At 40.3% G+C, this 16,188-nt stretch overlaps 1 protein-coding gene across 1 annotated transcript in view; it reads left to right on the plus strand.

Annotated features, from left to right (window-relative positions):
- Positions 1–14,813, plus strand: part of LOC126251802 (venom carboxylesterase-6-like) — a 131,903-nt gene extending 117,090 nt beyond the window's left edge. Inside the window, exons 8-10 of the mRNA XM_049952440.1 lie at positions 5,152–5,281; positions 14,212–14,344; positions 14,557–14,813. Of these exons, the coding sequence (XP_049808397.1) occupies positions 5,152–5,281; positions 14,212–14,344; positions 14,557–14,725 (432 nt within the window). The 3' untranslated portion in view covers positions 14,726–14,813. The remainder of the gene's footprint in view (positions 1–5,151; positions 5,282–14,211; positions 14,345–14,556) is intronic.
- Positions 14,814–16,188: the final 1,375 nt, after the last annotated feature.

Below are 16,188 nucleotides of genomic sequence, written 5' to 3' on the forward strand. Positions count from 1 at the left end.
TAAATACTCTATGTAGCTCGCGTTCACTGCACAACAGACAAAAATCAGTACCTGAAAATTTGCTTGTATCACTAAACAGAGATCTTGAGAAATTCAGCTCACTTTATTCGTTCATGAAGTCCAGAGGACAGTAGACAACGGCATCTTAGATTCCGTGTTCCTTGACTTCCCCAAGGCGTTCTAAGCTGCTCGCTATGATCGTTTCATGGACAAAAAAGAGCTTACGGAATAAAGGACCAACATTTTTTGAGTGGGTTTAGGACTTTCTGGCAGACAAGGCTTAACACGTCTTTCGTAACGTGGCCATACCCAAGGGAGTGTACGGTTCGTTATCGTCGAGAAAAAGCCCGGTGAAAGTGTACGCGAAGGTTGCAGGAAAGCTGCATCGCTAGAAAATAGTATCGTTTGGCAGGACAACCCACAATAAGGCAGCTACGTACTTTTGTGAGCACAACAGATTTGCAGTTTAGTTTTACGAATCGCTCTTTAGCTCACGATGCAAACTCCATTTTGCACAGTTAGTCGAATGTGTTGATAACAGCGTGAGAAGAGGATATTTATTGTGTTCTAACATCGGATTTTAACTCCCTACATCACAGAAGTAAATTAAAACTTCACAGAATAAGGAGTAAGGCATTTAGTTTGTCACGGATTTTTCCCTATTTTTCCACAAGTAGAAAGTAAGACTGCTTTACATTCCCACATAACAGGAAATTAAATAGCATCAATTTGGATAATAATGTGGGATGATCTTCAAAGTTTCATATTAGCGCCGTTTTCTCTCTTCGGTTCCTTTTATGATTTGCCATACACTACAAGATGAATCCGCAGCTGTTTCGTTTGCGGATGATAATTAGCGTAAATGTTACAGATTCAGTTCAGGACCCAATTGCTGTATCAAATCACGTTCTGAAGAGAAGAAACTCTTGGTTCACAACTGCAATAAAACACAGTACATCCAGTTTCTTTCATACGAATGTGTTCGCAGTGAGATTCAATTATCTTATGATGTATGGTGTGCGCTGCGCCGCTGGGGGCGCCCAAAAAGTAGAGCTCAGGTAAACAATGAATATAAAGTTTACTAATAAACACATGATCTTAAGTCTCCGTCTAGGGGTTAGAGCTACATCCAAAAGAGAAATGACAATGCGTGGAAGAATCTGGTTATCACCAAAACTCACAATGTCAGCTTGATTGGCAGAAGACCAAACTGAATAGCAAAGTTAAGTTCTGGGTTCACAAAAGGATAGCAGGTTTATTAACGAAACACAGCGATATCACAAAGCCAGTTTCCGCACAAGTACATGCAGAAGAGGCCATCTTTCGGTGATATCCGACGACGGCACTGACTGCTGCAAATAGCGGCGGTTTCCGGTAGGAAGACCAGCATCGAGGAACTGGAGGCTCGATCTTTCCTAAGTGCTCGACCTGTTTTCGGCCATGTGACCCTGCGGAGGCAAGTAGATCTGCAAGGGTAACGACCTCTCGTGGCACTTTTGCTGCCACCCACCCGCCAGGCGGGTACATAAAGCTTTCCTGGTGTCATCTGCTAAGGACCCTCCGGTGGCTTGCTGTGTAGGCCACCAACTAGATACTGGTGTAAGACTGGTTGCTATGTCAAAGGACCCGGACCTAGCATTTCCCCCCTCCATCACATATGAGAGGTTGTGGCACATCTCATAGTCCCGGAAGGTGATCGTTTCCCCACCAGTGACCTGCAGAATCGGCGAACCCAGAGGTCTGATGTTAATGTCCATTGATACGATCATCAGAGTCGTCGAAGTTTCATGCAATAAAAATGGCAGTCTCTGGAATGGCATTTCAACCTTGCAATTTTGCTGAAAAACTTGTGTTAGGCAGCTGCTACGCGCTCTTGAGAGTCAAAGTAGCCCAATAAGCATCACTTTAAATGTTCACATGCGACGGCATGCAGCTTGACTTTCAGGTTGAGTTGCTGCTACAAGTGATACACTTCATGGCTGGTATACCAAAGCCAAAACAAATGCGTGTTATTGCACATTACCTGTGACACTATGTGCCAAGTAGTGTTGTTCACATCTGACCATTTTGTCAGATGTGTGCGATGTAGGTGGTGCAGTGCAGAACCCTTTCACCAGTGGGTCAATGCATGACGCGCAGTTGGAGATTTCCAGTGGAATAGTGGTTATGGCAGACATCTACTCTAACACGAACTCTTGGGCCTGTTGCATATTCTGAAGAAGCAACAAAATTTGGGAGGTCGCGTCCACTGGATTTCATGTGCTGGGATGAAAAACAAATATAATTTCACTCGATACGCGGAGTACAAGCAAATAAACACCGTCTACCTGGAAAGTAGAACACATGTGCGAATTTATTTTACCAGTAAAAATCTCATCGCCAGTTGATATGTACTTCAGCAATGGGGTGCCTGGAAGTGTAGACAAGGAAACCAGTACATACAAACTTTATTAATAAAAACATGTACTCTCCGTCTAGAAGTGAGAGTAACATGCAAAAGACAAATGGTAGTTCTTAAAAGAGTTTGGTTATCACCGAAGTCACCATATCGATTTGACTGCCACGAGACCAAACTGAATAGGAAAGTTAAGTTCTGGGTTCACAAACGAATATGAGGTATAATACAACACAGTGATGCCCCAATACCAATGTCCACACAAGCCCATGCAGAAGAGGCCACTCAGGATTGCAATGGCTGCGCCATGTAGTGCCGCCTTCTGATAGGTAGACGGACATCGAGGAACTGGAGGCTTGATGGTTGCTATGCACTACTATGGTTGGCACCTGGCCCAGAGAGGTCGCTAGGACTGACCAGCCCGTCAATGTGGAGCCACCAGCCTAAATACCATGGACACAACAGGTTACTACCAGACCTATTTTTTAGCCATGTGACACCTTGGAGTCAAGTAGGTCCACGAGGCCAAGATCTTTCTTGGTGTTTTTGCTGCCGCCTGCTAACCAGACAGATTCATGAAACTTTCCAGCTGTCGTCTGCTACAGTGGTCCTGGGTTTGCTGTGTAGGCCACCTGCTGGACTTTGGTGTATGACGTGTTGCTTTATGAGAGGGTGTACATAGTAATGCTGGTACAATTAGTGAAGCTGTAGACACCATATTTGTGACAATGAGGGAAGATTAATTTCTTGACTTTCTGCAGACGTTGAATATAATCACCTTTATGACTACAACATCGCCCACAGCTGGTGCTGATGATACATTGTTGTTGTTGTTTTTTTCTTTTAATTTTTCATTCCAGAATTCTTTCATGTCACATGGGATAATGTTTTGATGCTTTTCCCTTCAAGCACAAAGAATAATTTTAGCCCAAAGGTGAGCTATCATGGCCGTGCATGGTATTAATTAAGGAAGTTCAAGAAGGCATCAGTTTAAGTAACTGGAAGTTATCTCATATATCTACTTTCCTAAGGGATATATGGTTCATATTAGGAAGTTGTTTAAAGGTATCAGTATCGTCTTTAAACATAGAGGATAGAGGAAAGTTCTTTAAGTTGTGACCACAGCCTAAAATCCTGTTCGAAACATTGTGTGGCAATCTGAAACATAATTTTAGTAACCTTACACAAGAACTAAAGGCGGTTGATGATAGAGAGCAGCTTTTCAGTCCCATGTTAGATTTATGTTCCCTCTTGGGATAATCTGTGTCCAATTAATTGTATCTTAAGAATGAAATGGAAAGGTTGAAAAACATTTATGAATATTTCAAGTGTGCATCACCATCTGATGGTCTAAAATAACCAAATTACAGAAAAAAAAATTAAGGAGGATGCAGTGCTGTTTACCTGATATACACATCCTGATTTGAAGTTTTCATGGGATTTTAAAATCGTTCCAGGTGAAAGCCAGATTGGTTTTTACTGACTGGCCATAGCAGAGACCTTCATCTTCGTTATTAATCTTTGTAAAACTAAGCAACGTAATTTAGTGTGTTATTATTTGGATTATTTTCTTACTTATGTTTGGATATCTAATCAAACGTTCTACAATATTATTTCTTAAAAGAGATGTTCAGCAGAATAAAAACAAGTAAATAAATACATAACAATCTAGGTTGTCCAATAAAAATTAGATCTGTCTTTCTAACTCCTATTATACATTGACCTCTGCTTGTTTTTAATATGAACGTTGATTAAGTTTGAAAATACGTTATGATAACTAAACAGAATTAATATTCTCTAATAAAATGCTTGCAATAGTCTAATAGAACAATTATTAACATGCTGGTTGTAATGTAAGTCAAAGACTCTCAACTGTACTCTGAAGTGTGGCGACATTTAAAAATATTTTAATCATACATTCAGTTTTCCAAACAAATCAATAATTTCCCTGCACATACATCAACTGTTTTTATAATTGTATACAGTACTGTACTCAAGTGTTTAAAGCATATGTATAGGAGTGTAATGAGCATCGTTTTTGAAAACCAAAGCTCATCTGTGAATAGAATTACTTACTGATTTTCTGTTCGACATACATAGAAATATATGTACCACGATATCGTATTTAATAAACAAAAACATACTGTTATCAGTACCTACAGATGAATATAACTCGGCACACTGTGACCATATTACTAGTTTACTGTACATTCCATTTCATTCAAGTACGAATTTCCTATATGTTTACTTCCAGTTCCCCAAACTACACATTCCGTCCTATGAGTGGCTTTCATTTTTCGTTGCTCCCATTATTGTTCGTCAGACCAAAAATATATGTTATAAAACAAAACAATGGTAGGTAAATCATCAAACAATACATGATGCTGAGGCTGTTTTATATGCGTGATGCATTACAGTGGCAGTCAGTTTCCTCTCGACATTTCTAAGATAATTGATCGCAACGTTCTGAATGCCAAATATTTTGATTACTCTTGAACTTGAACTATGATAATAGACACCATACAGAACAGAAAAGAACGGTGCATGTTTTTGATCGTTATGCGCATTTTTCAACAGCAGGTATGATATCGTATTGCAAAGCAATAACCGAATTTTTCGTACAATGAAGATATGCGTAAGTGGAACCCTATCTGATGTTCCTTTCTGAGGAACTAAAAGCATATCGCAGTAGTCTCTTAAACTTCATCTGTTATATAAAATGAAGTTTAATGAGACCTGTTATTTTCTTACAACAGTTCAACAACGACTACCTTATGTTCGAGCCGACTGACGCCCTCGTCAGGAAAGTGACTGAAATCACGGATCTGCCAGTTTTCTACTATGAGTTTGATTACCACGTGGACAGCGTCAACTCCTCAGAGTGGGGTAAGTACAAAGAATCACACAAGTTCTTTAAAGACAAAATAAAACGAAAATTTATCGTTACGCAGTATCACGAATAAAAATTTCTTGAAGTTGCGTTCCCCAGCTTTGATAAAATACGTTTTTTTGTATAACACCGAAACACTGCTACAAGACTTTATTTTTCTGCAAGTTCCTTCATTATCATCTGGCAGACTTTAATGTTTATAATGGATTATGTTGTGTTTAGGTACTGGATGACGTTGTGCCACACACCAGGCCCACTTGCTTCCACATAATTATCTATATATTTAATATATTCTGCAATGATACATATGTGAAATATATCATTTTAAGATTTAAACTCGGCCAGGTGATGACGAAATAGTCGAAATTAGTTGCAGCAACATATAGTTTCTTAGCATCTTTTAGGTAGTACACTATGTGATCAAAAGTATCCGGACAACTGGCTAAAAATTATTTACAAGTTCGTGGCGCCCTCCAACGGTAACGCTGGAATTCAATATGGTGTTGGCCCACCCTTAACCCAGCTTCCACTCTCGCAGGCATACGTTCAATCATGTGCTGGAAGGTTTCTTGGGGATTATCAGCTCCTTCTTCATGGGGTGCTGCACTGGGGTGCTGTCTGTCGGTGAAGCCTGGTACGAAGTCCGCGTTCCAAAACATCCCAAAGGTGTTCTATAGGATACAGGTCAGGACTCTGTGCAGGTCAGTCCATTACAGGGATGTTATTGTCGTGTAACCACTCCGCCACAGGCTGTGCATTACGAACAGGTGCTCGATCGTGTTGAAAGATGCAATCGCCATTCCTAATTGCTCTTCAACAGTGGGAAGCAAGAAGGTGCTTAAAACATCAATGTAGGGACCTGTGGATGTTTATGAATGGGAAATCTCGTGTACAGACGTGTGACACAAGTGACACTTCAATCACCTGACCACGTTCAAAGTCCATGAGTTCCGCAGAGCGCTCCATTCTGCTCTCTCACGATGTCTAATGACTATTGAGGTCGCTGATATGGAGTATCTGGCAGTAGGTGGCAGCACAATGCACCTAATATGAAAAACGTAAGTTTTTGGGCGTGTCCGGACACTATTGATCTCATAGTGTGTATGTAAAAATGTCTAGTGTCATGAATACTGCGATTCTGACATTGTTATGTAGTGTTCTGGAGTGACATAGTGCATAGTAGCCACAAGAAAACTTTGAGCACGACCTGACATCGCAGTTTACACCTTCTACAAAAAAAAGAAAATTTCCTGGCAGATTAAAACTGTGTGCCCGACCGAGACTCGAACTCGGGACCTTTGCCTTTCGCGGGCAAGTGCTCTACCATCTGAGCTACCGAAGCACGACTCACGCCCGGTCCTCACAGCTTTACTTCTGCCAGTATCTCGTCTCCTACCTTCCAAACTTTACAGAAGCTCTCCTGCGAACCTTGCAGAACTAGCACTCCTGAAAGAAAGGATATTGCGGAGACATGGCTTAGCCACAGCCTGGGGGATGTTTCCAGAATGAGATTTTCACTCTGCAGCGGAGTGTGCGCTGATATGAAACTTCCTGGCAGATTAAAACTGTGTGCCCGACCGAGACTCGAACTCGGGACCTTTGCCTTTCGCGGGCAAGTGCTCTACACAGTTTTCATCTGCCAGGAAGTTTCATATCAGCGCACACTCCGCTGCAGAGTGAAATTCTCATTCTGGAAAAGAAAATTGGATGAATGTTTTTGTAATCTGGTCAAACACAGTTCTTAAAAAAGGTCATGCTTATTGGCAATAACATGTGCAGTAATATGCAGCCTCGCTAAGGCGGAAGCCATAGTCTCAATTTTGTAATAATTATACAGAATAATAAAACTAATTTGATAAAACGGTAAAATTACTTGTAACGCATGCAGATAGCTTGCCACCTCGCATTTCTTGTAACATTTCTTGTCTGAGTGCTTCAAAAATAATATCGGCCTTTTGATAATTTACTATACGCCCGGGACGTCGTGTCAAGTGATGACAAAGATTTAATGATAGAAAAAACATGACTGTTTGCTTTTAAGCACGAAAACGATTTTAGCAATGCCTGTGTCACTCGAACAGAATATCCTGTAGAAGTGTGCAAATAATATGTGCAATAATACCGCTATGTAAATTTTACTTTAAGTTTTACTTCAGTACTTCGAATGACAATAACATCTGCAGATCGCAAATCGTATTACTTCTTTGAAAGAGTTAATTGTATTCGTTATGTAAAACGAAGAGCGTCTGACCGGATGTTGAATATGCAAGAGACATTCCCCTATAGTCCAACAAAAAATTAAGAAGACGAGAAGTGAATTAGCAGTTCCAATGCCGTCTAAGTGAAGAGTTTTAAGGAAACGTTTGCCATCATCGTCATAATGTTTATATTTCTTGGAGACCCTAAATTCAGCTGCTACAGTTTGTGAGAAAAGTTTTTCTTTAGTAGTTAATCCACATTTCATCCAAGGATAAACGCTCATGGTGTACGTATTAGAGAGTCAGAATATACTGCTGTGTGAATCACCGTCCCCGAAATTAAAAATTTTTTGTTCCAAACTTTGAGGTCTAGTTTATGAACCATTCTTCTTCTCCGAAGCAAGTGAAACTTAAACAGTTTGTCTTGTTACTCGATGGACCCTTCTTAAACTGCAAGATGAATAAAAGACTTTACCTTGCTACTACATGACGTGTTTCCTGAGTGCCACTAAGCTGTAGTTAAATAATTCTGGATTTACTGCAAAGGACTCGATGCAGGGCCATGAGATTTCTTTCTCTGAGGGTTTATGAAAAAAATAATTTTGTCTATCTGCGTTTACTACGAGGCAACCAACCTCACCTCAGAAATATTGCTACGCAGCGGCGTCAGCAATCATCCCAGATATGTTGATGAGGTCATGAGAGGAACTCGAGCATTGCCTGCATATGTTCTGTGCTACATATGCTTTCAATATAAACTGTTAGACAAACTGAGTTGTTTCTCTATTTCGCGTGAGACTTTTTTAAATACAGGGTGATTCAAAAGTCATGTCCCGTAGGACAAAGTCGACGTTGGTGATTCAGTAGTCTAGACCCTTCGGACAATCTAGTATTCAGGAACATTACAGGAACAAACATTCGAAGCAGAAAATTCTAGAAAATATGAGCCCCAAAATGTATCCACTGAAAACTACGAGAGAGTGAAAGAGACGTTTGATAGTACCGAAGATGACGAAGTGCTCATGGCTCTTATGATGTGCATTTTAGAGCCCATGTTTACAAGAATTTTTTTGCTTTGAATGAACGTTCCTGTCTTATTCCTGAATAAGACTGTGTGCCAGGACCTCTGAATCACGAATGTGCACTTTGTCCTGTAGGACATGTCCTCTGAATAACCCGCCATTGGTAGCTCTCTGATACAGTCGAAACTTTGCAGCGTGAAAGAAGGGTAAGAAGAAAAGAACACCTAGTTTTGCTTAGGTGCCAACATTCAATAGATTCTAAGAAACGGTCAAAATTTTGATGCCACTTCATCAGTCCTCTCGCGCAGTGTATATCCAAGTGAGTTGCTAGCACAGTGGCTTGAATCACAGTTTCAAATTTTTGCGTCCCATGTTCAAATCCAATCTAATGTTGTTTTTGTTCTCTCTTTTGTCCTCGGATACGTATGCGACATCAATATTTTTTTTGTGATATCAAGAAATGCAGTTGAATTATTGACAAAAGAAATAAGGATTTCAAATTATATTTAAAAAATTTTACCTTCTCAAATCTTATATGATCTTATATAATTAACGTAACTGAAAATTAAAAGGATAAAATTCTAGTATTTTTGTCGCGTAAGTATGTCACATCAGTATTATTGACAAACGAAGTAAGCTTTCCAAATACTATTAAAAGTAGTTTTTATCATCACAAATGACACGGATTAACACTTTCTAGAAAATATTTTGTGTCTAATAAACCAGTGACAAATTTGTTCCTCGAATGCAACAAGTATTGAGCCGATTACTGGAACGCCAACAGAACGCGTACGCAACATTCACAATACCGGGACAGCTCACAAAAGAAATCTATCATCAGTCTTTAGATAAAGTTATCCGACCTTAGGTAAAAATGGAGCCGTTTCTCTAACTTTTTGACTCGTAGGGTAGAAAACGCGATCTCTCCTAACGATGAGCTCTTTCTCGATGAAATCGGACTAGCAACGTCTTCATTAAAAGTAATTCCTCCAAAGTATATGCCTTTATGTTAACCCTCCGACGTATAGTTTTACTGAGGAGTGAAACACGGCATTCACCGATTATGGAAGTGCACTATTTGCGTTGCACATTGCACAGTAAAAGGAAATCCAAAATAGAAGTTATGCAACGGAAATACACGGCTTGATCGGTAATTAAATGCAGTCTCCAGCTTTCGAGAAAATGCTTCGATATGCGTAGTTTGCCGCGAGATTGTCGCCAGTTAGTGAGCTATTTAGTTAGGTTAACGAGGGTGTTTTCCTAATTACATTCACACTGAAAAATGTGACTGTGTCATATGTGACTTATCACGTTGCTCATAGTGCTCCGAATTTTTCTGCTTCGAATGTTTTTTTGTGGTACATACGTCTCTGGGAAACGCATTGGTTCTGTTGAGGTATAAAAGTAAAAATCAAAGCAAAAAAAGAATACTTGAATTTATATGTTTTTAATTTTCAGTTACCGTTAATTATATAAGATTATATAAAATATATATAAGTATAAAAGGTGTTTTTAATATAATTTGAAATGCTTATTTCTGTTTCACGATGTCACATTAAATATTTATCTTACATACATCCACGCCAACAAAAGAGAGGAAAACACATAAAACTGGGTTTGAATACGTGTCACAAAAACTTGAAGCTGTTCTCCTAACCATTTTTTTTAACACGGCCTCCAATCTCGAAAAATTTGAGCAGTGGCTGAGCTCGGGCCTTGGACCCACGAAATTTTAATCACTAATCAAAAATATTACCCCTGGACAACGGGCGGGCCCAGCCACCGGTGGCCCAACTAAAAGGGATACAAGCTGCACAAACGGACTGATGAAATAGCATCGAAATTTTGATCACCACTTACTCGGAACTATTGATTGTTGACACTTAAATCATAACAGGTGTCCCCTTATTTTCACTCTTCTTTCACCCTGACAAGTTTCGAAAGTATCATCGACTTATGACGGGTTATCCTTGTGAGTTGTAAGACGTCGGTACTTTCGTAACAGCATCCAGCATACAGGGTAAACCAGAACTCCACTGACAAACTTTTGGAGGTTGTCCAGAGGTACTTTCTGCTGCGTTTTTTGACAGTGGGGACATTTGGTTTTCGGCACCTCGTTACATGTAACTGTAATTTACTGCGGCACTGAAATGCCTGTAATATGCAATCAGAAAAACGTAGAAAACAAAACACAGTGTAATAAACAACACTCAGACGAAACACGGTGGTGTGGCTGCCGTCGTTGCGGGAACAACTCTGTACAGTGTTGCGTTGCGTCGCTCTGACATTGCATTCAGTGAACCCATATGAGATGTAAACCTCGAACAATTCTTCGCCAGTAAACCTATCCATACTGCTGTATATCACTGTTAGCACAGAACTAAGGCTGCGTACACAATGGCACCGACAACGGTCATCATACACCATCGCCAGAGGTCGCCCGATAACATCGGACGACAGCTCGGTCACGGTGCGTCCGATCTAATTCATCAGTTTTTGGCGGGGTCGATCAGGTTAGGTTAGGTTAGGTTAGAATATATTCTATGTATGACGTAAGTTAGATTTTAATCTCCAAGGGTCGGATGGATATCCGACGCCTCTGTGCTTGGAGACGAGTGCTGTAAAGAGGTGTTTACTATTAAAAAGATGCCGAATGAGCTATATCCGTGTCGGAAAGAAAGTATCGAGTACTATACACTCTCTCTTCAGTTATTGGAATTACGAGACAAGATTTACTAAAGAATTATCTATCACTTAAGTATGTAGTTTCAATGACACATCGCACTAAGGATCTCTTCAGAACTCATTGTTCAGAGTATGGTATATTATGCTACAGGGCGACTTCGATGCATAAAGGTTTTGCTTATGAAGTTATGAGCATATAATGGTTAGTTTACTTGATGAAAGTAGATGTTTCTATTATATGATGAATGGACACAATTTGTATATGAGTAAGCAAAAATTATTAAATTAGTGAAAGGTAGACTGGTGGTTTAACAGCAGCTCACTTTATTCTAAAAACGGTGAATATTAATTCAATACCGGAGGTAGGTATAGTCAGATAATCAGATTCTAGAACCTGAAACTTCACAGCTCTTTAAACACTTTCCCAGTGTATTTTAGAAAGGAATAGCAAGATTTCTGGTGGCAGTATTATTTCAGATTGAGTGTAGCTTTTAATAAAGAAAATCACATATATTACAGTGTCTTTTAGAATAAATTAGAAACGTCCTAGTATTAGAGGTGCAATATTGAAAATGTTAGATTTTAAATTAGTATTTAACGCATCGTAAAAAGCATCTAACACGTCACACGAAACTTTGAAACTGTACTATTCAGAACGCGCTATTGGTCTAATCATTAGAAAGATGTAATCACCACATCTCACTTCTAGTTTTACTTGAGCCAGAATTGCATCTCTAATGTGAGTATCGGATTTCATAATAGAGTTCAAATTACATCTCTAAAAGCACTCGAAATCTGTTTTGCTGAATTTATTTGAACTTGTGCAGGAATACGTCAATTAACGTTCAATCACTGACATTCAGCAAACGTGTGAAAGACATAAAATATTTGGAATAAGGTACTCTGAACACCTGAGGCATTGTAAAGTCGAAACACAAACGTACACCATTTTTGCAAACCACTTCATTTAACAGAATAACCAGCCTACTGGCCAGTAAGCAGTGATAATAATTTGTAGACAACTGCTGTCGACCTACCACAACCGAAAAAGATCCACTACAGTAATTTTAATCATAAGATACATCATCCTTGTCACTTGAACAACTTATTTTTCGAGGTTGTATCTACACCGATAAAGATTTTACCTACTTGAGATTTCCAATAAATCTGCGATCTCAGTCCATAGATTCCTATCCCTATTATCCCTCATGATGTCACGAACTAGCCTGTTGACTAAACTCATCAGTTTCTCACATGCCATGTTTCGTGTCATGTCGGCCATTATGACCGAAAAAAAAACTGATTTGAATTTTACCGTTGTCGTCCAAAATCTTTACGTTCTGGCTATGAGATCGCCTACATTGTGGTCGCGCACGTAATGGCGTACTGATTTGCAAAGATCGGCCGTCGTCGGACGATGCCGGTCGTCGGTGGAATCCACCAGTCCATGGATCCCACGGGTACTCTGCAAGGGCATATTGTAGCCAACGGTTATGTGACCATTTTGATTGATTAGGTCCATTCCACGCAACAATGTGTGTTCCACAATGATGATGCGGAATCCAAGACGACAGGGCCCCTGTTCACAGTTCGCATCGTCCACGACTGGTTTTTTGAGAACGAGGATGAATTGTAGCATGTCTCGTGGCCGCCACAGTCACCAGACTTCAGTATCATTGAGGCTTTGTGGTCTACTTTGCAGAACAGGATGCCTGATCGCTGTCCACCTCCATCATCGTCACCTAGACTTGCCACTATTTTGCAGAAAAAATGGAAAAATATTCCCTTGAAACCATGCAGGATCTGTATTTACTCATTTCGAGACGAGAGAGTGCTGCTTCGAATGCCAGCGGTTTTCCTACACCGCGTTAGGCACGGTAGCGTGTTTTTGGTGTCTCCACATTTTTCAAAATGGTTCAAATGGCTCTGAGCACTAGGGGTCTTAACATCTGAGGTATTCAGTCCCCTAGAACTTAGAACTACTTAAAGCTAAACAATCTAAGGACATCACACGCACCCATGCCCGATGCAGGATTCGGACCTGCGACCGTAGCGCCTAGAACCGCTCGGTCACATCGTCCGGCTCCACATTTTTGCCCACCTGTATCATGCAGCAGCCAACAAGTCTTTGTCTAGCTGATATATACAGTCCTACAGAGATGAAGACATATCCTCCGTATTTAGTTGACACAGCTGGTGCATGTTTCCTCTTCATCGATTCATAAGAAAAGAAGAAACGGGTTACGGGTAATGTCCTATGGCCACAGATGACAAAAAAAAGTTTCATAAATGTACTTCGAATCTGTCTTCTGGAGCCCCTTCTATTATAGCTACACAGAAATGCAGTTCCTCTTTATAAGATCAAATTGAGGCCCTCTATTCCTACAGCCAAAAATAGGGCAAAGGCGAAATGTGTTTTTGCCTTGTGGACCTCTCATAAAATGAGACGTGCATTTCTTCATTCTTCAAATGCGTGTGTATCTTTGGGGACTCTGAAATTCAGAGGTACCTTTATTTTTGAAAAATGACAGTACATGTTGCGAAAATGTAAAGTCCCTGCGTGTGCTTCATTCTGCATCCTACTGCCACAATGTTTCAACCAACGACAAAATGGCTAACACCAACAAAAGTGCTTATTCGCACCAATTCGTTTGTGGTTTATGTGCTTAATGCAGAAATCTGTACTATGGGCCACGCAAGGAGACAGGCAGCATGTTCCATTGAGAAACAGTCTCGGCCAACATGTTCTGCGAACTTCGGAAAAGTAAACGTGAATTTTATTGGTTATTTATAGTGATGATTTGTTGAGATCTGAGAATACCTACGAAACGAGAAATTAAAAAACAAAAGTAATTTAAGTACGATGGCAAATTTCTGAACAGGTATCGATCTCAGTCTAAACAGAAACACTATCAAAACCTCACTAACACCTAGGGATGACCACATACAGATTTTTTTAAAAAGTAAATCCTCAAAACTCACTTTGCATATAGAAGGAAAGTAAATCCTTTTTTGTTTCAGGAGCCCCGCACTCCAGCGATCTGCCGTTTCTCTTTGTAAGGAAAGACACCGTATATAATCTGGATCCCGACTCAGACGAGGACAAAGTTCGCAGAAATGTGCTTCGGTACTGGAGCAATTTCGCGAAGTACGGGTACGTATACGTCTTTGTGTGACATGTTCAGTTATAAACGTAACACAGGATAGACTCGACACATTTTACGAGTACTTGTAGCTGTCACATAATATGTGTATGAAAACCTGCTGAAAAGGTCATGCAGTGTATAACGTCTACTCTGGCATAAATATGTAATAGTAACTACAGCCGTACTCATGACGAGCACTTAATGACGTCTCTTTTCGCAGAAACCCTACTCCAGAAGCAGACCCCGTGGTATGGGAGGCGTACAACAACTCGACCCGCAGTTATATGCTCATGCAGGCCACCTTTACGCTCTCACATGGCAAGGATGCGAAGCGCATGGACTTCTGGGACGAGAACGTGCCACTACTGCCTTACGCCGATAACTTCTAAGAGAAGTAAACTACGGGCTAACACCTTCCCACAAAACATGAACGAATGTTAACAAAATGTTCACAAATAAAATGTGAATTTCTTATAATCTTGTAGCATGATTTTCTTTCATTAAATTAACCTTTTAATTTAACATGTTAATCTCAGGCGACACCGATTCCAGTAATCACAGTATGAGCATTAACTGTCCTAATGCATTTTAACTGATACTGTTGCACTCAGTCATCCATTGGCTACAAAGAGTTGACAGCAAATAACTTTTTAACGCAATATTTTGTCACCAGCGGCATTTGCACGATGGGTGGCTTATTTTAGTTCATCAAGAAAAACATTCACCCAGACTTGGTCAGTTCGTTTCTACGTATAAAACGTGAACGAAGACACGTGTAGATTCTTCCTTTAGATGCCCTTATTTCGTATAGACACGGGTTCGGCATATTTATCTGTATTTGGCAATGTTAGTGTCAGAGGGTGGCCGGATACGCTTCCCGCTGCCACTCCTAAACCTCCCCCTCCCCTCCCCCCCACCACCTCCCAACCACCATCACCACTTGGGGTGGAAACTGCGTACACCTTCAGGCTGGGTCCAGTGTTACCCTTGATGTCAATGTGAGAACACTTTCGGAATGTTTGCGAATCTCCTAACTGAGATGGAACACGGGACCAATCGTGTGTTCACGTAGTCAGGTGTGGGGAGCCGCTAAAAACCACAACCTGGCTGGCCGGCACACTGTGCTTCGTTAATTCGCCTGGCGGATTCCACCCGGTATCGGCTCGCCTCCCCGAATCCCAGAAGCGGCATGCTTAAGGCGGGCGGCTTCCTTAACCGGTCATACAAATGTTCAGATTGACTCATCTAGAAATAAACGAATATTTCAGGCAGTGAAAACCTTAACTTGTTACCGTGTTTTTAAAAGTAAATTAAAAAAACTTACATAAAAAACTGATTACGTTGTGGAAGTGTCATTTACTCTAAAAACACTAAAATATTCATTATCGTCTTCACTTCAAGAAATAGGCCATTTTTTTGATTTGCCTGTTACGGTACGCACCGCTTCTTCGGTCTTCCTTGACTTCCTCTCCCATTAAATCTTCTTATCTGGAGAGGTAATCTTTCTTCACTCATTCTTTCGAGATGTTCATTCCAGTTTCTTCTATCTTCTTGTATTTTGCTGAGGATGTTAAATATGTTCAGCTCTTCCCAAATTTCCGCACTTCGAAATCTGTCGGCTCTTGTGCATCCCTTTACTGCTATTTGCAACCTCGCCTCTGCCATTCACATGCACCTTTCTTGACGTTTACTTATAACCCACGATTCACTTCCGTAAACAAGACCTGAAACTACAATTTCCCTAAAGGATTTCAGTCTTGTTTCTTTCCTCGCTTTATTTTTAGACATCTGTTTATTGTTTCACATATATTCCCAAACTTCGCTAATTTCTTCTCTATGTCTTCGTCTTAGT

This window comes from Schistocerca nitens, chromosome 4 (assembly GCF_023898315.1).
Source record: "Schistocerca nitens isolate TAMUIC-IGC-003100 chromosome 4, iqSchNite1.1, whole genome shotgun sequence".
Taxonomy (NCBI): Eukaryota; Metazoa; Arthropoda; class Insecta; order Orthoptera; family Acrididae; genus Schistocerca; species Schistocerca nitens.